Raw genomic sequence first — 22801 nt, forward strand, 5'->3', positions numbered from 1 at the left:
ATGAGAATTTATCTTCAAACTAATATAAAAATGGAGGTCGATAAATAGTTGTGTAATTACGCCACATGGCGCCGCTACCGGGTAGACGACACCAGCGCATAAGCGGATGTCTCTGATACTCAATCCAAAAGTTTTGACCAATCGAGTGGTTGTATTTAAATTCAAACGGTTATATTTGTTTGTCGGCTTATTACGGCGATGGTACGGTGGTGTCGGTGGTAGTGGTTGATTACAATGTCAGTTGGAAAAAAATTCGTCGAAGAACGACGGTAGACGCCCGGTGCTTGTACACGAAAACAGTGAGGAAATAATTAATTCGCATTGCACGCGCCGACCATCCAAATGTGTATAGGAGAAAAGAAATATTTTTATTCGCGTCGTGCAATATCGCGTAATTGTGTATAAAGAGAAAAACTTTGATTGGAATTAAAAAATGGATAGCATTAAAGTCGCGATCAAAGTGAGACCGCTAATAAAGCGCGAAAAGGAAGAAAATCTTTTGATGCAATGGGCAGTCCAGGATAATTCAATAGCTCCTCTCGACCCCGAGCTCAAGAAACGTGGAGAACCTTTTTTCTTTGGTAAGTTTGATGTCGAAATAAAAAAAAGTTTTCGCTATTTCATAAGATCAAACACGAGGAAAAACGATTCTTTCCATGAAATTCACGTTCATTAGAAGTGCCGGTTAAACTTTGATGCAGACTCAGGCCATGCATGAATTTCGTTAACGTGAATAATTTTCTTTCAAGTTATTGACCTTGAAAGTTTATACACAAAGTAAACGAGAGGCGGAGACTATATTTTACATGCAATCACATGTTTTTCTCGTCATTAGCCCCAATTATCGGAAATTTTCTGACACTAAACTTTGCGAAAGTGTCAAAAAACATTGAACATTGACATAGAGGTTATAACGTAAATCATCTTCATAGTCTTGCGTCTTTTTCTTAATTGCTCCATGAGGTCTAAAAAAAGTTGCACGATCTGCATGTTTGTAGAATTTTTCAGAAGTACCTGAGGGTAATTTAATGAAGTATACCTGACAGCGTTTAATTCTAAATGAAATATTGAAAACAACGCTCTTTTGCAAGTTTTTATTAATTCTCCCGTCTCAAGCTCTCAATTCGAACAATTAGAATAATGGTTTCTTGTTCATCTCTTTTTTGTTAGATCACATATTTGATACTTGCCGAACAAACTATGATGTCTTCGATGTTATTGCCAAGCCTATTGTTGAGGCTGCTATGACTGGCATCAACGGAACAATTTTTGCTTATGGGCAAACTGGTTCTGGCAAGACTTATACCATGATGGGTGAAGAGAATTTTCCAGGTGTCATTCCATTGTCCATCGATTACATCTTCGATCGAATCGCACATATTTATGATCGAGAATTTTTGCTGAGGTAGAAATTTTTTTTTATCCAATCACTTATAACGGATACAGGACGTTTGATCGGAGCATTGAAAAGCAGTAAAGTTAATACCTTTCTGTAAAACTGATACCAGCATAATTGACTTGTGACAAAATTTTCAAAAAAAAAAGATTTAAAAAATAGAAGATTGAAAAAAATAAAACAACTCCTGTATCACTGAATATCAACTTTTACGTTTCATTATCAGTTTTGTTTTCAATAAATTGCCTTATGAGTCTGTACTTCATTTACTCATTCCATTCACAGAGTTTCGTACATAGAAATATACAATGAAAAAATCAATGATCTTCTGGACAAAGAACGCATTGACCTGAAAATTAACGAAGACAAAAGTGGTCAGATCACTGTGAAATGTAAAGAAGAGGTTGTCAATTGCCCGGAAAATGTTACAGCTGTCATGAAGAAAGGTCTTAAAAATCGAAAAATTGGAGAAACCAATATGAATGAGAAAAGCAGCAGGAGCCATACTATATTTAGAATTGTGAGTTTTGCCCTTGTTTGGGATTCATTTATTTTTTTCACATATTGAAATATCAATTTATCAGCTTGATAATGAGTTTACTTTTATATTTCATTGTTTGATCGTTCATTGGTTCATGAATAGTAAACAACAAGTTACTGGATCAAGTCTTGATTTTTTTTCATTCAAAGTTTTCATGTATCAAGTATTCTGAGTGCTTATCGTCACACATTCAAAACTGAAAATTTGTTTACATTTTTGAGACTATGACATAGCGATAAGAACTAATGATATGAGGATCTCTTAGATACAAACAGTTGAATTCAAAATTAAAATAAAGTTAAGAGTTATAAGTGAAAGAATGATTCAAAGAAATCATAAAGATAAGTCCAGTAAATTGTAACGACCACAGAAATTATCAAGAGGAAAAAATGAGAATAAACGGGTTCGACTTTTGTCAACAGACAATTGAGGGTCATGAATCAAATTCCAACGGAGCGGTCCACATTTCCCAATTGAATTTGGTCGATTTGGCTGGCTCTGAGAGAATCAAACAGACGGGGGCAACTGGCGAACGTTTGATTGAAGGACGACATATAAATTTATCTTTGTCCACGCTATCACGCGTCATTATGTACCTCAGTGAAAGCCAAGACAACCCACAAAAATTCGTGAATTTTCGGGACAGCAAACTCACGCGAATACTGCAAGCATCTCTCGGTGGCAATGCCATGACGACGATTATTTGCGCTGTTACGCCAGCTGCTTTAGAAGAAACGCAGGCCACATTGGCGTAAGTGGTGTGCACAAATAAGGAATTAAATCGTCGATCGAAATTCTCTCTTTTATTGAAACCTTTCATTTTTCAAAACTCGTTCAACAATTTTCATCAAAAAACGTATTTTATATTGGAATAAGTTTGGCTGTATAATTATTTTTTCAGTGAAATATGAATAATATTCAAATTCTACTTCTGAAATTTAGAAGTTTTCATGAATACTTACAATTTCTTGATAAAACATCTGTCACGTTTGTGTCAGATAAACAATGACGGACAAGAGAGTTTTGAACACAACTGATAATTTTCAGTTTTTGCTGACTTGTTAAAATATTTGTGCCTTGAAACAACGTTGATCTTAAATGAGATTGATAAAACATTTACGCCGATTGTTTTCATTTTGTTGAGACAACACGTACCATATTTGGGGGAAATATAACAATTTCGTTCGCGGATTTTCAATTTTTTTTCCGAATTTTATCTCAGTTCAGCACAACTGTCGATTATGTAATTGAATAACTGAAATCGAATGAAAAATTGGATATTAAAAAAATGTTGTATTGGTCTATAGATTCGCCTCGAGAGCGAAAAAAATTCACAATAAACCAGAAGTCAATCGTTGCCTTTCGGACGCGGCTCTATTGAAACGATATAAAAAACAGTTGGCCAAACTCGAGGACGAATTGGAGGTGAGTACTGACTCATTTATTCCGTTATATAAAATTTGAAGATATCGAAGCGATTTCCATTCATGAAGGGGAAACTTGCGCAATTTTATCACAACATTAACGCAATATCAATACTGAAAAAAATGCGTATTCTGTAGCGAAATCACTTTTGTATTATTTTGTGTAGAGAGTAAAAGGTGCCAATTTCGAGGAAATGGAATCGATGCTCATGGAGAAGGAGTCAAAATTGATGGAAAAAGATCGAGCTTATCAATTGTTGGAGGAACGTATCGAACTGTTGAAAACGCGAATCGTTTCGGGCAACAGTGCACCTGAGGATCAATCTTTCAAATGCCGTTCCAAGCGTCGACGTACCTGGTGCGGTCCTGGCGCTTTCCAAACCAAACTATCGCCTTTGACCTTATCCGATCTTCCGACCATCGAAGAGTTGGATAAATCCCCTGATATAAACGCAAAAAAGAAACAGAGAAAGAAACGCCAAAGCATCATTCAATCGATTGACATACCAAATCAAAGTACACTTTCTAATTTCTAAACTTCTGACTTGACAATACCCGAGCGTCACCCTGTAACCAAATTCTCAACAGCTTTCCAGACTGCATTCACCGATTTTGAACTCGAATTGATCGAGAGCGAAAGATTACGAAATCGTTTTTCCGATGTCAGTTCCGGAGGTGACGATGATTTCACTATTACGAAACGGCCACTGCAACGGAATGTAAAGTTCTTGGACGATGTAGCAGTAATGGAAGAGGAACGATCTAGCTCTGAAGTATCACCCGAGAAGAAAAAGACGTGAGCATCATTCCAAAAACAATGTGTTCATCATTTTTGAGCCATTGTGAAAATGTTGGTTATCTTCAAAAGATGGCAAACATCGATGAGTTATGATGAAGTGAATTAAAAAAGTTATCGCATGCAAAAAAAATTGATTTTCCAATTAATCGACTGTTTTCTTATTGGATCATAATCCAACAATTCTTGGAAATTATCATTGCTGTGCATTCATTTTTATTTCTCTTTCCATGAACAAAGTGTAGTAAACCAAGAATGTGATCTTATTTTCTTGTTATTATTCTCAAGCAGATTCTCCATAGAATTTTGCTCAAACGACTTTTTTTTCTGACTCTCAGGGATTCGACGTCGCCTGACACACCAAAAGCAGTGCTGAGGTCAAGGATCGATTTTCTTAGAGAACAATTCGTTTCCCTGAAAGACGATCACTCCAGTATTAGAGAGTACACAACTTTGGAGCGGCAGATGTTTGTAGATGAAGCAGTTGAAGCCGCAATGGTGAGGCAACCATTCATATTTCATCATCGAACCAATATCACTTAAATCCATGATTATTGTAACTCATTTTGCGAAATTTCCTGAACATACGAAGAAATGATTGAAAAATTTTCAATAACGACGATAAAAGGTGTTTCTCTATTTTCATTCGATATTCTTTTCCGTTCGAAATTCCCATTTTTGCAGCGTGTCTGGTCAAAAATAAAAGAATAGAACTATCTCAGTGAAGAGTCGGATTTTTATGAAGTTGAAAAAAAAACAAGTAACTTTATTAATATTTTAATTAGCTTGACATATTCGTATGGTTAAAAATAAATTTTAATAATATTATGAATAATAATTGAAATAGATGCGTCGTGGCCTGATCGGTTCGTTGAATTTAATGAGTAGTTTTTGAATTTTATTCTCTGATGAGTAATATCGTTTTAAACAAAGCACAGAATGAATGATTAATACCATGAAGAATTCAAATAGAATCATCGAAATAGCATGAATATATCACGTATTGCTTCCAGGTCGAGCACAACAAGACTGTTGAATTGCTGAAACAGCAACTGGCTGACAGCGAAAAATCGAATGAAATTCTTCAGAAGGAATTAGCTAAATCTACGAATTCGGTGAGAACGTTGAAAAACGAAAACGAATCGCTCGTTCACGAGCTTAATAAGCTCAAATCCTCGGAAACCACAACACAGATCGAGCTCTCGAAAGGCGTCACGAACGATAAAGAAATGAGCAGTATATTCGCCAATAATACGTATTTCGACGAAATGGAAGTTTCAGATTCCCAATGCGATTCCTCAGCGACGAACGATACCGCAAACATGGAAAGTATTTTGATCACTGACATAAATTTGTCCAACGACACGACTATCAATAAAATGGACGAATCGAAGAAATCGAAAGATAACTGTAACGCATCGTACAGCGAATTCGTGAAACAAATTGCCGAGAAAAGCAGCGAAGAACTCATTCGTATCACACAGGACCTTTTCAACACCAAATTATCCCTGGAAGAAGAAAATGCGAAGCTCGAAGCTACGTTGAGACAAAAAATTCGTGAAGCTGACGACGTGAAAAATGACATCCGGGAATTGAAATCGGGCATTGAAAAATTGCAAGAAACCATTCAAATTCTGACGACCGAAAATACCGATTTGACCAGCAAACTTACTCATGAGAAAGAATTCGCCAAAGAAGCTGAGAAGAGTTTTCAAGTAAGTCTAGATAAATTCTGATCATTTTTAAGGGTTAGAAACATCATGAGCGAAAAGAGTTGTTCTCAAATATATGAAAAACAATATAAAAATATCAAAAACGAATATTCATTTTTTTCGGACATAACATGGGATTCAATTCACACCCATTCATATGTTTAAGAAAATTCAATTGTTACAATCAAACGATCAAGTTGGTTCTTTACGAATAATTCGACTAAAACTATTTTTAGAAATTCAATTCGATATGGCACGTTAATTCTTCAAAACTGACTATTTTTTTATTCACAATTTCAGTCCACCATCGCAGAGTTAAATTCAAGTATTGCGACGATGACTCAGGAGAAGATAGCAATGGAAAAAAGTATGAAGGAGCTCAACAAAAATCAATCTTCTGCAACCGATGAGAAAACGTTAAATTTGATGGAAGAATATAAACAAACGATCATATCACTGACATCTGAAAACATCGAGTTGTCCACGAGCCTAATGAGTTTGACAGAAGATCTGGACCTCCTGAAAGCCCAGAATAAGATCGCAGGCGAGCACGAATGTGAATATCGTCAGTCGATGATCGGTCTTGTGGAACGCAACAAAAGTTTAGAAAACGAAAATATCGAAATTTCGAACAATCTAATGGATAAAATAGAGGAGTACGATAGCTTGAAAAAAGACTATGAGCTTTTGTGCAACAAATTATCCTCACCATCACAACAGAATCTGACTCAAAATCTCCTCAACTTTTCAATGACTCGCACAAGTTTGCCGAGTAACGAAGTAACGAGTGATCCTGAGCGATTGATGATCACAACGAACGGCGCGACGATCGATGATCTTTTGCGATTGTCACTTCCAGCCAACGATCTAACGCCTGACAAAGCCTCGAGAACCAACGAGGCTATTGACGATCTTTTGCAAATGTCTGCACTCCCCGTGGAAAATCTCGATCAGATGGAAATGTCCAAAGAAGAAAGTATCGAGCAGTGGAAATTGAAGGCGCAAATGCTCCACGAACAGGTCATTAAACTAACTTTGATCAACGAAAAATTAAGAAACCTCAAAATCACCTCGTGCAAACAATGCGCGCATTCCCTCGAACTCCGACAGACCCGTAAAATGCTCGAAAGCGAAGTTAAATCGCTTACTCGAACCCTCGAAGATTTACAGAGAAAGTTCGATCGCGACTTTGTCGGTACGGAAATCCTTCGAACCAAAGCGAGCGAAGACATGGATCTGAGCGTTTGTGATTCGAGCTTCGATACTAGTGTCAACCTTGACGCTAGTTCCAACGTTTCCGTCGTCGAAGAACGGGTACAGTCGTTGCGCAGCCAGGTCGATTCACTGAAAGCTGAACTCGGAACGATGACGAATCTTTGCCTACAAAAGTGCAACGAAATCGACAAACTTCAGGACACTTTGACGCGAGAATCATCACCAGTCACGAATGTCGAGTCACCGAGAACGCGACGCAACGACTCTAAGTTCGAAAAGGCTCAAACTGAAATAAAAAAGTTGCAGGACGAACTACGAACTTTCAAGAAAAGAATCGCCAGCATCACGGCCACGTTACAAAAATTCGATAATATTGAGAGTATGCAAACTGAAATCGAAAATTTGAAAAGTGATAATCAAATGCTAGAGAAAAAATTGATGGAAACAAAGAGCTTTTCCATGGCCTCAGAAAAATGCGAATTGTTAGAAAACAAAGTTACGAGTCTTACTTCCGACATTTCCACCTACGAAAGTATGAAAGCACAATTGGAACGTGAAAAATCATTACTGATTACTCAAATCGAAAAGTTAACATCAGAAAAAGTGAATCTTGAAGAAAAACTCATTGAAGAAAGCAAAGCATTATCCATAGCGCAAGAAAAAATTCAAGCGATGGAAATCGAAGTTGCTCGGCTCAATTCGGAAATCGCCACCCACGAAGCAGCCAGTGAGGAACTGAAAAATACCAAATCCTCACTGGACACTGAAGTGCAAACTCTGAGGACCGAAAAACAACTTCTCCAAGATAAACTCATGGAAATCGAGATTTCAATGGTGCCAAAAGAAAAAGTTGACTCGCTGACAGAAGAAGTTGCTCGTATGAGCTCAGAAATAAAGAATCATGAAATGGTGATTGAACAAATGGAAGAAGCGAAATTGAATCTGGAAACAGAAATCCAAAGATTGAAAGCCGAAAAAAACGAAGGAAATCTTTCGATTGCTGAACAAATTGTCAAAAAGGATGAAACCATTGAAACGCTGAAAAACGATGTCTCGCGTCTTATTTCGGACCTCGAAAGCTTAAGTGTCGTCAAATATGAATTAGACAACTCTAAATCTTTGCTGGAGGAGGAAATTCAAAAGTTGAAAACTGAAAAGGACGAAGAAAAATTGCTGGCAATTGAAGAAACTAGAAAAAAAGACGAAACGATTGAAGCACTGACCAACGAAGTTTCCCGACTCATCTCGGAACTCGAAAACGTCAACGCCGTCAAAAGTCAACTGGAAGAATCGAAATTGTCTCTGGAAAAAGAAATTCAAACGTTGGAAACCGGAATAGCTGAAGAAGAACTTGCGACGAGTCAACTGATCGCGCAGGAAGATTCAACGGTGGCAGAGCTACAAAACAAAGTGGATCGTTTGACCTCAGAAATCGAAAACTTCGATGTAGTTCAAAGTCAACTTCAAAACTCTAAATCGTCGCTGGAAACAGAAATGGGAATTTTGAAAGCCGAAAAAGACGAAGAAATACTTTCGATGACGCAGCTGATCGTGGAGAAAGATTCGACGATCGAAGAACTGGAAAATAAAATTGCTCGTCTTACTTCACAGTTCGAAAACCTCGATGTCGTCAAAAGTCAACTGGAAGAAGCCAAATCGTCACTGGAAACGGAAATTAAAACCTTGAAAATCGCCCAGGACGAAGAAATGCATTCGATGACTGCGTTGATTGCGGAAAAAGATTCGAAAATCGAAGAGTTGGAAAACAGAGTTGCTGATCTTATTTCACAAATCGATAATTCTAATGTCGTCGAAAGTCAACTGGAAGAAGTTAAATCGTCATTGGAAATGGAAATTAAAACTTTAAAAACTGCTCAAGACGAAGAAAAGCATTCGATGGCTGAATCGATTGCGGAAAAAGATTCGAAAATCCAAGACTTGGAAAAGAAAATTACTGATCTCATTTCTCAGGTCGATGAGTCTGATGTTGTCAAAGGTCAACTGGAACAAGTCAAATCATCGCTGGAATCTGAGATTGAAACGTTCAAAGCTCAGAAAGAAAAGGATCACCTTTCAACGACTGAACTTATCGCGACGAAAAATTCGACGATTGCTGAGCTGGAAGATAAAGTTGCTTTCCTCACCACCGAAATCGAAAACTGCAGTGCTTCGAAAAAGAAATTGGAGCTGACGAATTTGGCGTTGGAGACCGAGATAAATTCGTTGAAAATTGAAAAAGAGAGCTTTGAGGAATCGTTGAAAAATGAGAAAGTTTCAGCGGCCGAGGCAAAAGTCGAATGCTTGGAGGACGAAGTTTCTCGTCTCAACTCACAAATCGATAATTTGGAAACGGCAAAGACAGAACTCGAAGAAGCTAAATCACATCTAGAGAATGAAGTCCGGTCATTGAGAGCAGAGAACGAAACTTTCAAGCAAGATTTATTGGCAGCTGAGAGGATTATCGAGAGTCAAGAAAAAATTGCTTTGGAAGAAAAAGTCGAAAGCTTGATGACAGAAAAAAGTGAGATCGAACAAAGCCTTACGAGCTTGCGTGACACCGTGAGCAAACTGGACGAGAAAAATTCTTTATTGAGCGAAGAGTTACGATCAATAAAAGCGGAAAAACTCGTTCCTGGCAGAGTCGTCGAAACGAGCAGGTCAAATGACAGCGACGACACTGATTCATCGATATTTAAGAAAAAAGAGAAAACCCCGTCGAATTTCCCGTACGAAAAACATCTCGAGGAGCTCGAGTCTGCGAAAAAATCAATCAGAAAAGAAATTAGGGCTCTGAAACCGTCTACGGAAGGTTTGAACTTGGAGGAAAAATCGACGAGCGAATTATTCGGCTTTTTCGTAACGACCATCATGACCAAAGAACAAGAAGTGGTGAAAGCATTGAGCGACAACTTCGAGAGAGAGAAAAGAAAGCTCGAGGAACGTCAGAGGCAGAGCATCGATGGTCAAAAGCGAGCATCTGTGTGGGCGAAAGAGCTTGAAGCTGAGATCGAAAAGAACCAGCAAGATTTGACTCGTCAAGAGTTGAAGAATGCAGAACTTGCCCGGAAAATAAGCAGCTTGGAAAATCTCCTGTTGGAAACTAATCACGAGAATCAGATGCTGAAAGAGAAGATGAAGGTGTTGGAAGCTGATTTCGATACGATGGAAATGAAGCCGAAGAAAACGCCGGAATCCCGACAGAATTCAGCCGCAAATGCGAGCCAGGATAAAGAACGTTTCATTCGGGAAAACGTCAACACCCGTGAGCTCGAATTAAGTTCGAAGCTTCGACAGGCCGAGAAACAATACAAGGAAAAATTGGACGAGCTGACGAGTAACCTCGAACACCTTAAAACGCGAAACATCGATTTATCGAATAATTTGGAGGGTTTGGAAGCGAATGAGAGACAATTGAAAAATATCGTCGATATGCGGACTAACGAATTGGCCAAGTGTAACTCGACGATCGCGAGAATACAGAGCGAGTTGGACCTGATGAGGGAATCTTACAGTCAGTCGAGCCGCGATAACGCGACGAAGGATGAGAAAATCGCAGAAATAACGAACTTGTTGAAAACCAAGTGTGACAAGCTGTCCGAGTACAAAACCAGACTGGAGACAATAACGCCCGAGTACGAGCAGCTGAAGGAACAGGCGACCGAACGACAAATGAAATTAGAAAAGTACAAAAGCCAAATCGAGTGTATGACAGCGGAAAGTGAGAAGACTATTTCGTCGTTGAAAGATCGTTTGGACGCGGAGGAAATCGAATCCGTTGGTTATCGAAAACAACTGGCCGAGCTGACGAATCGTAACACTACATTGCAAATGGAACTCGTGGAATTGCGCGCAAAGTGCGACGAGCTCGAAACATCGAACGCGAAATTGGCCAAGTCGATGAGAAACAGCACCAGCAAAATTCGGGCTGAGGAAGAGATGGAAGAATTGCGAGATCGCAATCGTACGCTCGAACGAAATTTGGACGGTGCCGGTAATCGTATAAACGAATTGCAAGACATTAAAACGCGTTTGACCAAGGAGCTGGTCGATTTGCGAGTCCAGTACGAAACCACCAACGCTCAAAACGAAGAGCTGCAGAGCGTGTTATCGTCGCATCGATCCAACGTCGCCGACACTATCGAATGGCGAGAAAAATACGAAGCTCTACTGCAAGAAAAAAGTCGCACAGAAATGGAACTCATGGACAAGAAGAACCGTTTCATTCAAATGGAAAAAAGGATTGAAAATCTCGCACAAGAGAACGAGGAATTGAAGACTAAAAACAGTGAACTCGACGCTGAGATGGACGACATCGTTTCGGAAATCAACGAGCTGAGGAAAGAAAACGGAAAGCTCGACGACCAGTTGTACAATACTCAAAACACCTTAGAATCTTACAAATCCGAAATAAAGGAATTGACAACAAAGAATCTTGATTTCGAGAGAAAGGAAAAGGATTACATCGAAGAAATCCAAGATTTGAAAATTCAGAGGAACAAGCTTCGCTGCGAAAATGGTATGACGTATAAAAATTCGGCTCACGAAAATTCTGAGCTACGAACTAAATTGCCACAACTCGATCGCGGCGACTCCCTCACGTGTGGCGATAATGACAGAAGTTCGAGTCCCACGCTGGTGGAAGCAGCTCGCGTAATCAACGCTCGGAGGAGATCACGAACCGAGTTTTTCAACACGAATCGATCTCTCCAAAAATCCGAAAACGAAGACAACGATAACTGCACTTGCGACATTCAAAGACAACGCTGCTCCGAACTCGAAAAAGATTTAGCCCTCAAAAATGCTAAAATAGCAACCCTAGAAATTCAAATTCAAAGTGAAATATTTCCGCATATGAGAAAGTGCAAAGATCTGGAAGAGATTGTTGCTTCACTCATGAAAAAGGTATTCGCCATAATTCACCATTTTATCTGACCAATCCTATAAACATTAAAAACATCGACATCGTGACAGAATAACTATCCTTTTGCACGTCGATTATCACTCACGTCTATTATTCTATTACAGAACAAAACACTCAAAGCGGAAGTCAGGAATCTCCAGGAAACGAGAGCTCGAGAAATTGAAAAAGAATGCGAGCGATGCAAACGATGGAAACAGAATAAACGCGACCAAGCATCGCAGTGTCTGCCTGAGAGCGGACCAATACAAATGAGCGGCATGAGCAGCGGAATCGTCGAAGTAATTATTATTTGACCTCCATACCATTTACCCCTAAAGACACAAAAACTTTTTTTAGCGTAAACCCTGCAACAGAGTTGCTCTGATTTGTCGCTCCAACATCCGTTTCGTATCGTATGCGGATGGTTATTTGCTGAAATAATGATTGATCGAAAAATCCATGCTTTTTATGATTGAAGAGAACAATTTTTTTTTCATGACCGTTGTCATCAGATGCACACGAAAAACACGAAACTCGAAAAGGAGCGAACGTTGCTGATGAATTTGTGCAAGAGTCGAGCGAAGAAAAATATAGAGTTGGAAAAATCCAATGCGGAGTTGAAACAACGGATTCTAGAATTGGAAAGAGGAACCGCCAATTCTTCGACGTTCAACGCAATATCGATACCTGATCCCTCTCATCCGAGCAGAGAGTGAGATATACATACATATTCCCACAAATGAACAAAGCCTGGGTTTCGTAGACTCGAATGAGGATGGTTACCAAATTTTGAAGTTCGAATCAATTCCATAATAGCTTTGCATGTTTACTTGCAATTTTATTTCAATTAACGCCACCGGGTGCTGATTTTCTACCGGTTTACAGTCTCTTTTCTTGTCTCACAAATTCGATTTTTTTTGCATAAGACAAATGCTCGCACGCGCATTGCTGTAGCGCTTCGTTAGTCCGTTATTTATATATTAATTTATTATCGTATTCATTGTTTTCGGCTTCAAATTCCTCGTTGTTTTTTGTACGAGGCAAAATCGATTGAAAATTCAGTCATTGCATTGTCCAACAATCCGTATCCGTTCGATTACTAAATTTGACAAAAATGTTGTTACCAATGGAGTCACGTCGTTGTGACGTGCCGGAATTTGATCCATTACTTCAATTTTCTTATTTTTTGAATCAAATATTTGTTCACGATCGAATCTAGATCGAGGTTGAAGAAGTCAAGAAGCAACAATAAAAACGTTGTTAATTTCGAATTGTGAGGATCATCACATGAAGATCGAACAAAATATAAATTCTGTTGTTTTTCTTTTTCTCAAAATCGCACACTAATGCTCATTTCTTTACTGTAGTAGCTGCTGCTTTCTGTGACGCATGTGTACGGCTGTTTGAGTCATCGGGTGCACTATAAATACCGCAGAGAAGTTGAATTTGTAAATGTTTCCGGTTAGAAAAATGTGTGACAAATTATGTTATTCCGGTTTATACAGAGCGATGAAGGAAAACGTACCGGCTATCTGGGAACACCCGAAACAATCGTCCAACGTGAGACGCAACTGGTTCCACTAGCGAGGGGAATTATATTCTTCCTATTTTTTTTTCTCGTTTTTATTACGTAACGTAATTTTTGGGACGACTTTATAATACAAAGTTAAAATTGTTAGTCCAGTATTTTCGTACTACCATAAAAATGTAAATAGAATTTTTCTACCTTTTGTAAGCTATTGCTTCGTACTCTGACAAATATTAAGTGTAACAAACCAAACTGTATTTTCCAATATTACATAATGTCGAAAGCGCAAAACAAGTGGATCCTCGAATAGTTAGGAAAATAGGATCCTTTGAATAAGGCTAATAGACAAAAAATTTATTCTCGTGCTAAACAATTTTAAAGAATATATTTTTTTTCAAAGTTCAAGATGGATATGCTGCATTTTTTATTTTCTTATATCCCGATGCTTTGATCCCTGTTTCTCTATTCAATGAACGAAGTTAATCAAGAGAGCCAATAAGCCTGCGCATGACTCTTGAAAATAGTATATTACACCACAAGGGCAGAAAGTTTGATATTCCTGCACTGCGCGTCACAATGCCCGAGGCGAAGCCGAGGGCATTTGACGCGCAGTTCAGGGCTATCAAACTTCTGCCCGTATGGTGTATACTATTTTTCTTCATAGCCGGTCGAAAGTACGTTTCTTCCGAAATACGCAACTATCGATAGAAGATGTTTTGATGCCTGCCCCCGACATTTGCTGCACGAGCGAAGCGAGTGCTGCTGGTCGGGGGGGCAGGCATCAAAAAAACAAGATATTAGCAAAGATAATTAATATGAATATTTGCATTCCTATGAAGCTGAAAATAAATCATTATTCCGAACGACTATATTCATTTTATCAGCCTGGTCACTTTATTTTTGGCTTTCACATTGATTTTATCTGGAAGGATAAATGTATGTTATTCGTTCGGATTTGTACTGTTTTGATAATAGTGCTTGGAAATAATATGGCATTTCCATAACATATTTCCGAATGAATAACATAATCTTATTCGTACGGTTTGCAGATGACTAGACACAACCTTTCAAAAAACACGTAAGCAATATCTGTTCAAACGTCAAACGTCAAAAGTAAAAAAAATAATTACGTCAAACCTTTCGGAATGCAGAAAAAAGTTTTTGCTCCCGCCGAGACAAATGAAGCGCATGCAGTTTTGACAGCGCAGAAATGTTATCTTTCGACTAAGGTGTGCAGAGAAAAATTTTTGCTCCCGCTGTCACAGCGAGCGTGTTTTTTTTTTTACCAATGCAGGAATGTTGAACTTTCGGCCCTGAAATCGGGGCCGAAAGTGCGTACTTTCGACCGAGGTATGAAGAAAAAGGTTTTTTCTCAAGACTTTTTTGTAGATCTGTAACCGTTTCGGTTAATAAAAAATGCGCAAATATCTGGTAGCCAAATAATTGACATTTTTGCTCGGGGTTCAGTCCTAAAATGCTATTTACCATTGATCGGTACCTTCACTACATATGCTCCACCCTTATACGGGTAAGATTTCAAATGAACTGATAAATTTATTGTTAAAAAAATATGCTATCATAAATTATGGAATCGATATGCAGCTATGATATTGATATTGTCATTATTATTTGTCGTTTCATTTTTTCATATTTATTTGTCTTTTTAGGGACCGTGCGTGAGAGAGAGCAGCACTACCGTCGATGAGCGCGCTCTCTCGTGTCTGAATGGGCAATTTTTCTGATGATATTTTGACTGTAAATTATTGAAAATAATTAATTTTTCGGAAAAAAATAATGATTAAAGTAATCAAATACGGTTTTTGTCCGATCAACAATATAATAATTGCATTCAAAATCAAAATGACGTAAAAGGAAAAAAACTGTTTGAATCGAATGACGTTTTAAGAGCATGGAGACACCATAGGTGTGTTCCACTTATCGCCCAAAACGCCCAAAATGCCCCAATATCCTATCCCAGTAGCCGTCGTCTGGGCGTTACGGGCGATAAGTGGAACGCACCTCATATACTTCCCTGCCATCTCCAATCTCCAGTCCCAGTCTACAGTCTACGGATAGCGCGTATATCTAGCTTCAGTTTTTAACCTATAAATTGTGCGCATCGAAATGGCAAAATAATCCGTTTTTTGTCACAGTTTAATTTTTTCGTTTCGCGTAACTAATGATATAGAAACGGCTGCACAATGAGTCACATAATCGTTGTTCGAGGATATAAACCCGGTGACGAGATGAGTTGTAGGGAAATGATCAAAGAAGGCGTTATGTCATCTGTACACACAGCATTTTTTGCGAATATTTTTAAAGAAGTTATATTTCAATTTATGATACTCGGAGCAGCGATTATGTTCATTTTCTTCGGAATGCCATTTACTATTTGTCTATTGGTTATACCGATGGTAATTTTTATAACCTACGTCTCAACGTATTTATTTTTCGTCACCAAATCGGCTGAAATCAGTCAAGAGGTTTCCAATATTTCAAGGTAAGCTTTGTGTCAATTAACATTTTCATGCTTCATAGTTTTTACTTTTTGACATACTCCAAAAATATATGCCGCCAAATTACTTCCATTGCTTTTCTATTGAAAAATTTAATTAGTATGAAGAAATATCCATGATCTTGTGAATAATAGAAAAAATTGGTGTTATTGAAAATTATACTCAACAAAGTGTTTTCCAATCACATTGTTTAACCATAAACTTCAACTAAAGTTTTTTCGTGAGATAAACCCTTAGAACAGGGTAAGTCCGACATGTTTTTGTCTTACAGTTTGCCCTGTATGCAGGGATGGGGGAGAATGATTCATGATAAAGTTACTAATAACTAACTAATCAACCTGTGTAAGAGTTTTGGGTTAAGAATCAAGACGCTGTTAAAAATTCCAAACTATTTACAGTTCCAAATTTATTATCAAAGAATTTTTCTTTGAGAATACTTTTTCTTCTTCCACAAGTTATCAAAGCTCGCATATTCATTGATTTAGATTAAATAGAAATTAATGAGTTTTTTCTTTCAAATAAATGGAACTAAAACAACACGAAAGAGTATTGAAAATATAAACCTTTAAACTACTTTTTGTGTCGTAGAGTAAAATGATAAACAGAAATGCTTTTAAAATATTTATTATTGATTACTCATCTGAATGTAATTTAGGATTTACATGTCCAACGCATTCTCGTGTTTCTGGGTGGCCGAAGCATTTGAGCCTTATATGACAATGAGAAGTCCGAAGGAAGTTCACTACACGATAATGAGTGAGAAACAATTTCGGGAGTCCAACATAGACGTATCGTCACAGTCGAAGAGAATAGTTGGCTCCATAGCTCTTTCCAAGAGTCACAGCATTGATAAAGGTGCTTGGATCAAGAGACTCTGCGTAGACGAACGTTACAGGAGGAAAGGCATAGCTTCTTTTCTTCTCAACATAGCAGTTCAATTTGCCATGGACGAAGGTTACAGCTGCGCCAATATTGTTGCTTCAGAGTACACAGAAGCCGGACGTGAATTGTGTCTGAAGAAAGGTTTCGAGCTCAAACAAATGTACCACAAGCCTGTATTCGGTCCAGTCTTCTCTGTGCTCATGTACGAACTGACTTATCAGATAAAACCAGGAAACGACTACTGCGAAGCACCCTTACCTGTGTTCAAGCTTAGATAAAAGTTAACAAATTTCTTGAGTAAGATAAAATTTTTTTGTATAAGTACGACAATCGACTCAGGAAAAATCTTTTGAAAACAATGTTGGAGATGCCATTGTTTATGCGCAGCAAATTTTTCCATTTCTTCCAACATTCAAGCTACACTATTCGGTTGAATTTTTTTTTAATCATTGCACTTATTGACTGACAATAACTGTGGAAATGAGTCTGAATAATTTGGAAAATAAGAAATCCAAAAAGTAACATCAACCGTTTTTGCTGCATTGGAACATACAAATTGCAATGCTTTTTTCCTATAACTTTACAACAAGACTACCCAAGAGAATTCTCATTCGTGTAAGGAACCAGACAATGCCCTATTCTAATGAAAAGCTGATTGACTAATTAGCTATTTATTTGCCATCGATGATCCTAGACACATTATTTCCATTCCATTCTTTTAAGATGATAGAAGTATTTTTCTTTTTATTTTGTTATAGTTTTGTTACAAAATATACTATTCATGAGCCGGAAATATTGTGAACCGGAAAATAGTACATAGTTCACCACAATAACGTTAGTAATAATTCTAGAGGATAATTGATCAGAGGCCTTCAGTATTAAAATAAGGAAAACAAGAAAACTTTAACTATATTTTTTCATAATAATACAACGTAAGATGCTCACTGATATCAACAACTTGTGATTTTCTATTCTATTGAACAGTCGACCGTTTCAGTCTGAGTAACAATAACATATCGTTAAATGTAAAATGATAAAAAAATACATAAGTATATATTTTGTTTATATACATTTTTAGAATCGTTGATTCATAGCTTTACGATAAGTCTCGATTTCACGACCTTCCCAATGGCTGCCTTTGACCTTTGAAAAGTACCTAGAGGAGAACAAATCGATGATAAAATTTTGTAAAGCTAATCAGAATGATTTCGAACCTAGAAATCAATCCCAGCTTCATGTCAATTAAAAATGCCGACGAAAAATTTCGATCATCAAAATCAATCTACTTAGTTTTTTTTTCTCGCTACCAAAACAAAAACCCAGTAAGATGCAATTTTTCATGCAATAACCCGGACTCACCGTAGACATATGTACATTGTTTTTTTTTGAAAAATTATTCTCGTGGTGAAGTTCACTTGTCTTTTGATTGGTCCGTCAGTGTAAGTTGAGATCGGTCGTTTTATAAGATCGGTCGGAATAAGATATTTCGTCGTTCATATCAGAGAAGACATTTTAAGATTCTTTGATACCGAGAACTGTCCGGAAAATAGAAAAATGTTCTCTCATGATAATTGTTGGAAAAATTGGTTTTTTTTCACTATTCATGAAAATATATTCACGAAAATATAAAATTTTTTCTATTAAATTTTTTCGTTAACCGGACGTGCAAACGTTGTGAAAGGAAAACTGATAAATGTTTAATCGACAATCACGAGGTATATGACGATTGAAAAATATGAAATTCATAAAAATCGAAGATGCAAACATAGCGAAAAATTAGGTATTTAATATTATGCACTCGAATCAACAGTTATGTCATAAGTCTTGTGATTATTTTACTTACTTTTCTCGCAGTTCACGAAGCGCTTCTTTTTCTTTGTCAGTAATTCCGTTTATCATAATATCAAGATTAGTCTTCAAGTCCCTTAGATTTTGCATTCCAATTAAATTCGTCGCGATCTTTGGACACTGCATCGAGTGCCATACGGCTAATCGCGCCAAATTTTGGTCGTGGTCCTTGAACGAAAGCAGATTCGAGAAAATGATAGATTTTTGATTTTTTTTCTCGAAAGAATTCGCACTAAATCGGAGTGCAGTATACCTTGCAACATTGCCTCGCGTTGGCACACTGTTCTCGCACTTCATTCGGTGCTGGGTGCCATTCAGGTGGTCCATTGTTCGTCAACATTCCCATGCAAACTCCAGCAGCGTTGACAATACCAATGTTATGATTCTGTAACAAATTATATAAAAGACGTTACTCAGATACATTTTTACTTTGACGTTAAAATACAATTTCGACCATTTAAAAGTCCAAACTTAACTTAATTGAAAAAATCAGTTTCAATAACCTGTCCTACAGTCAAAAATTTCACGATAATTTTTTTGACTGTAATCGTACTATGTCTACGTAGAATTCTAGTTTTTCATCATTTTGTGTCTCCTCGTTTTTGAAAGATCAACAAAAACATGATGTATCGCAGGGTTTAAGAGAAAATATTTCGATAACGGAATGGTCAATAAAATTGAGAGTTTACCAGCATTTCCTGTCTTAAATATTCGAATGTATTACTCGAAATATTTTCATTCACATTGATCCTTGAATTTTAGTTTACAATAGCTCTGTCAATGACGATTCTTGATATCGTAACAACGCTATCGAAAACCAATCGATGGAACGTAAATTAAACGGGAATAAAAAAGGCAACACACTTGCAGTCTAGTGACTAAAGTGGAATGTAAACTTTTGATAACGAAGTTATGAGTTTACTCTCAATTCACGCTTTTGGTGACCAAACTTAAGCAGCCTCGAGCAAGGGCAACACTTGGATGGGGGTGACCGCTGAGCCATGCGATGGCAGGCAATTTTGATGAATATTTGATTAAAATAATGAATCTGTGAAAATGCTTACTTCGAAAAAATCGATGAAATCGAGGAGGGTTTCGTCGATGAGAGTGTACCTCGAGTACGTCAAAACGCAACTGATTGCGATATTGCTCTTTTCAACGCATTCTTTCAATATTGATATCGGATATCCGGTGATTCCGATAAATTTGGCTTTTCCATCTCTCACTTGTTTCGACAACTCAGGAAGCGTTTGAGTTATAATAATATCCAGAGAAGGTGCAAACTCGATGTCGTGGACCTGTTTAAAAATCAATGAAAATTATAATGATCAAGTGTTAAAATGAATTAGTTACCTTTCGAGGCTTCAAATTTCGTTCTTACTTGTATAACGTCGACGTACTCGAGCTGCAATAAGGCGAGACTCTTTTTCAAACTACTCCGCGTCTTCTCTATCGAGAAATCAAACATTTTTTCAAAGTCGAGCTCGTACCTTCCAACTTTGGTTGCAACGTAGTAGGCTTCTCGCGGAATTCCTTGCAGAGCCTAAAATTATATGAAATCAAAATTTTCGAGTATTTTTCTTTACTGTCATTCGAGGCCTGCACGTCGTTTTAACGATTTTCACGATTTTGCAATCTCGCTTAAGTTCCTTGAGGTTCATCGACCCTGCCTTAATTGTGTTCGAATAAAATTCTAAAAATAAAGGAAACTTGAAGAAAATGTCATTATGTTGATTACTTTGCCAATGACTTCCTCCGAGCGACCTTGCCCGTACCACGGCGCGGTATCGATGTAATTCACACCCTGACGGATCGCGTATCTTATCGTTTCGATAGCTTCCGCCTCGTCGAACGATCTGTTTTGTTATAGAAAAAAAAAAGAACAAAAATATTTCGTTTAATTATGAGAATAGAAATTCGTGTTGTGAAACGAATGTTGTTTTGAATATTAAAATAAAATGACGATGATTTTATGGAATAAAAATTTTTTTGTTTACCCATAATGACAGCCCAACGGTCCACCACCGAAAGATAATTTGCTTACGAGCATACCGGTTTTACCCAATGGTCTATATTCCATCGCTTTCACTGCTTCCAAATCGTGGAAACCTTCCACGTAAGTCGGTGGTAACGATTTCCTATGGAGGAAAATGAAAAATAATAAAAATTCGCCAGTTATTGACAGTAGAACGACAACACTGTTGATGATAAATTTCTTTTCGAAAATTGAAATTTCGGTCACTCGATCTATTTTCAATATTCCAAGTCCGTGAGTACGCCCACGGTATCCGAAGTGCACGCGACTTGCTGGTTAAATTTGACACATTTACGCAAACTTTCAGTCACGAGCGTATGTGGATTGGCAAATATTGAATTTCCTCGAATATTCAAGTATTCGACGGAATATTTCTTAATGATTTGCGAATGTCAGGACAGAATAATTTTTAGTCCAATTTTTTACGTGCGGCGCCATTTTTTCTCGTATTTTATTCGAGGCGTGTAAATGTAATTTTTGTATGCGAGCTTCGATGAATTATTTTTTCCACTTCAAGTATTTTCAATGAATAAAAATCATTCCCGATTCTAGAGACGTTGCTCGAAAAGTTTTCATTCAAATCTTGAAAAAAATTCTTATCATTATTCCACTAGCGATAAAGAAAGTAGCATTCTCGAGACGAGGCTTCGTTAAAATGTAAACAACATATGAGTGTTTGGGGGAAAAAAATTCCGAACGTGTCGATAGGCACGTTCTCAGACGTTCGTCTTTACGAGAGACAATTGTTCGGCAGTTCATGAAATAAAACACGAATGATGATTTTAATTCGGAATAAATATATCAGCAAAGTCACGAGTTAATTGAGTCATGATACATCGATGCACTTTTATTTAGCTCTTGATGAAACTTCGACAGTAAGAAAATTAATTGGTAATGAAATTAAATGTTAACCGAGAAACACTTGAAAAAATATTTTTGAAAAAAAGTTTTAGATTCACAATCTGAATTCGAGAAGGAATTTCAATTTTTTTATCCATAAGAATATTGAATCGTGATAAAAGAGAATTATATTTTTTGTTTACTCTAGTTTAAAATAAATAAATAAAAAACGTAAAAACTGTTTTAAATTAATTTTTTACATTTTTGTTCCGGTTGTTTTTTCTCTTGGTTTTGAAATAAGTCAATAATCGTCGGATCTATTGATCGAGGTACTGATCGATTAGAAAATTATCACAACACTTGAAAACACGTCGAGGTGAGTTTATTTAATCGACGTAATCACTGAACGAGCGCCCGATTGTCACTGTTGTGTTTTTATTCCGAATCTTCCGAATGTCACGTCAATCTGCTTGACCAGATGACGAGTCTGCTGACTTCTGGCTCGGTAGGACGATAATAAAATTTTTATGTCCTTGACAGAGACCTCTGCCGTCGTCTTTCATTGCTCTGTCGGTAAATTTATATATTCACGCGAAGTGTACCGATGATTAATAAAGAGTTTTCTATAATATTTAATTTACTAACGCCTGATAAGAGAAAAATGTCTGGTATCAGAAAATTGTGAAATTGTATCTAGAAATTATATAATCCGTCATTCAATGATTCAATCTTAGAATATTTTCTTTGAGTGATTTGAAAAAGTTATGCAAATATAAAATAATTTTTCTCATTTAGTGACGACTAAGGTTCGGAAACTCTTTCAAACCGTTTCTTCAATTAACTGATAATATTTTTATTCATAACGACTACTATATTTATGATAATTTAATTGGTTTCTCGAAATTTGATACGTAGTTGAACTTCAGCTTTTCAGTGTTCTTATATTTGCTCTTTCGACCCGAGTATATTCACGATGATTAAGTTCGTAGTTCGTATAATTGTAAATCAATTATTGAATTCATTGAAAATATAGACAGCAGCGTTTGTGAGGTTTGGCTTAATTGAAATTACGAGAGTTCATTAAAAAATATCGGGAACAACGAAAACAAAAGTGTCGCAACACTGAATAATTGTGCCCCAGATTTTCTCAGAGAGTTTTTTTCAGGTG

General features: G+C 37.1%; 3 protein-coding genes across 4 annotated transcripts; 2 read left to right on the top strand and 1 right to left on the bottom strand.

The window, feature by feature from the left end:
- Nucleotides 1-256: 256 nt before the first annotated feature.
- Nucleotides 257-13923, top strand: cmet (CENP-meta). The gene is made up of 13 exons (XM_043420613.1): nt 257-581; nt 1171-1405; nt 1682-1916; nt 2360-2688; nt 3245-3362; nt 3529-3877; nt 3950-4157; nt 4496-4655; nt 5171-5872; nt 6170-11986; nt 12110-12283; nt 12497-12696; nt 13490-13923. The coding sequence occupies exons 1-13, from the start codon at nt 434-436 to the stop codon at nt 13566-13568; spliced, it is 8754 nt and encodes a 2917-aa protein (XP_043276548.1). The 5' UTR covers nt 257-433; the 3' UTR covers nt 13569-13923.
- A 1531-nt stretch (nt 13924-15454) lies between these two features.
- LOC122411337 (N-acetyltransferase family 8 member 3-like) lies at nt 15455-20742 on the top strand. Its single transcript, XM_043420081.1, has 2 exons — nt 15455-16012; nt 16684-20742. The coding sequence occupies exons 1-2, from the start codon at nt 15714-15716 to the stop codon at nt 17186-17188; spliced, it is 804 nt and encodes a 267-aa protein (XP_043276016.1). The 5' UTR covers nt 15455-15713; the 3' UTR covers nt 17189-20742.
- Nucleotides 17789-22132, bottom strand: LOC122411328 (L-galactose dehydrogenase-like). 2 transcript variants are annotated; one of them, XR_006261148.1, is made up of 9 exons: nt 21894-22132; nt 20756-20896; nt 20497-20614; nt 20140-20301; nt 19823-20056; nt 19012-19143; nt 18754-18926; nt 18270-18445; nt 17789-18066 (listed from the first exon to the last, which is right to left on the bottom strand). XR_006261148.1 is itself a non-coding variant. In XM_043420073.1 (8 exons), coding segments are annotated over exons 1-8 (1044 nt in total). In that variant the 5' UTR covers nt 21896-22132; the 3' UTR covers nt 17789-17984. The 2 variants fall into 2 exon arrangements, 1 of the variants encoding a protein (XP_043276008.1); XM_043420073.1 differs by lacking the exon at nt 18270-18445.
- Nucleotides 22133-22801: the final 669 nt, after the last annotated feature.

Source organism: Venturia canescens, chromosome 1 (assembly GCF_019457755.1).
Source record: "Venturia canescens isolate UGA chromosome 1, ASM1945775v1, whole genome shotgun sequence".
Classification (NCBI taxonomy): Eukaryota; Metazoa; Arthropoda; class Insecta; order Hymenoptera; family Ichneumonidae; genus Venturia; species Venturia canescens.

Bases quoted from the DNA above. Each gene is read 5' to 3' on its own strand.
- LOC122411328 (XM_043420073.1), bottom strand. The intron at 20,057-20,139 runs GTAAGAACGAAA...ATTTTTAAACAG, and splicing joins AGTACGTCGACGTTATACAA to GTCCACGACATCGAGTTTGC. The intron at 19,144-19,822 runs GTAAGCATTTTC...AATTTGTTACAG, and splicing joins ATTTCATCGATTTTTTCGAA to AATCATAACATTGGTATTGT.
- LOC122411337 (XM_043420081.1), top strand. From the start codon at position 15,714: ATGAGTCACATAATCGTTGTTCGAGGATATAAACCCGGTGACGAGATG. The intron at 16,013-16,683 runs GTAAGCTTTGTG...AATGTAATTTAG, and splicing joins GAGGTTTCCAATATTTCAAG to GATTTACATGTCCAACGCAT.
- cmet (XM_043420613.1), top strand. From the start codon at position 434: ATGGATAGCATTAAAGTCGCGATCAAAGTGAGACCGCTAATAAAGCGC. The intron at 582-1,170 runs GTAAGTTTGATG...CTTTTTTGTTAG, and splicing joins TGGAGAACCTTTTTTCTTTG to ATCACATATTTGATACTTGC. The intron at 4,656-5,170 runs GTGAGGCAACCA...TATTGCTTCCAG, and splicing joins AAGCAGTTGAAGCCGCAATG to GTCGAGCACAACAAGACTGT.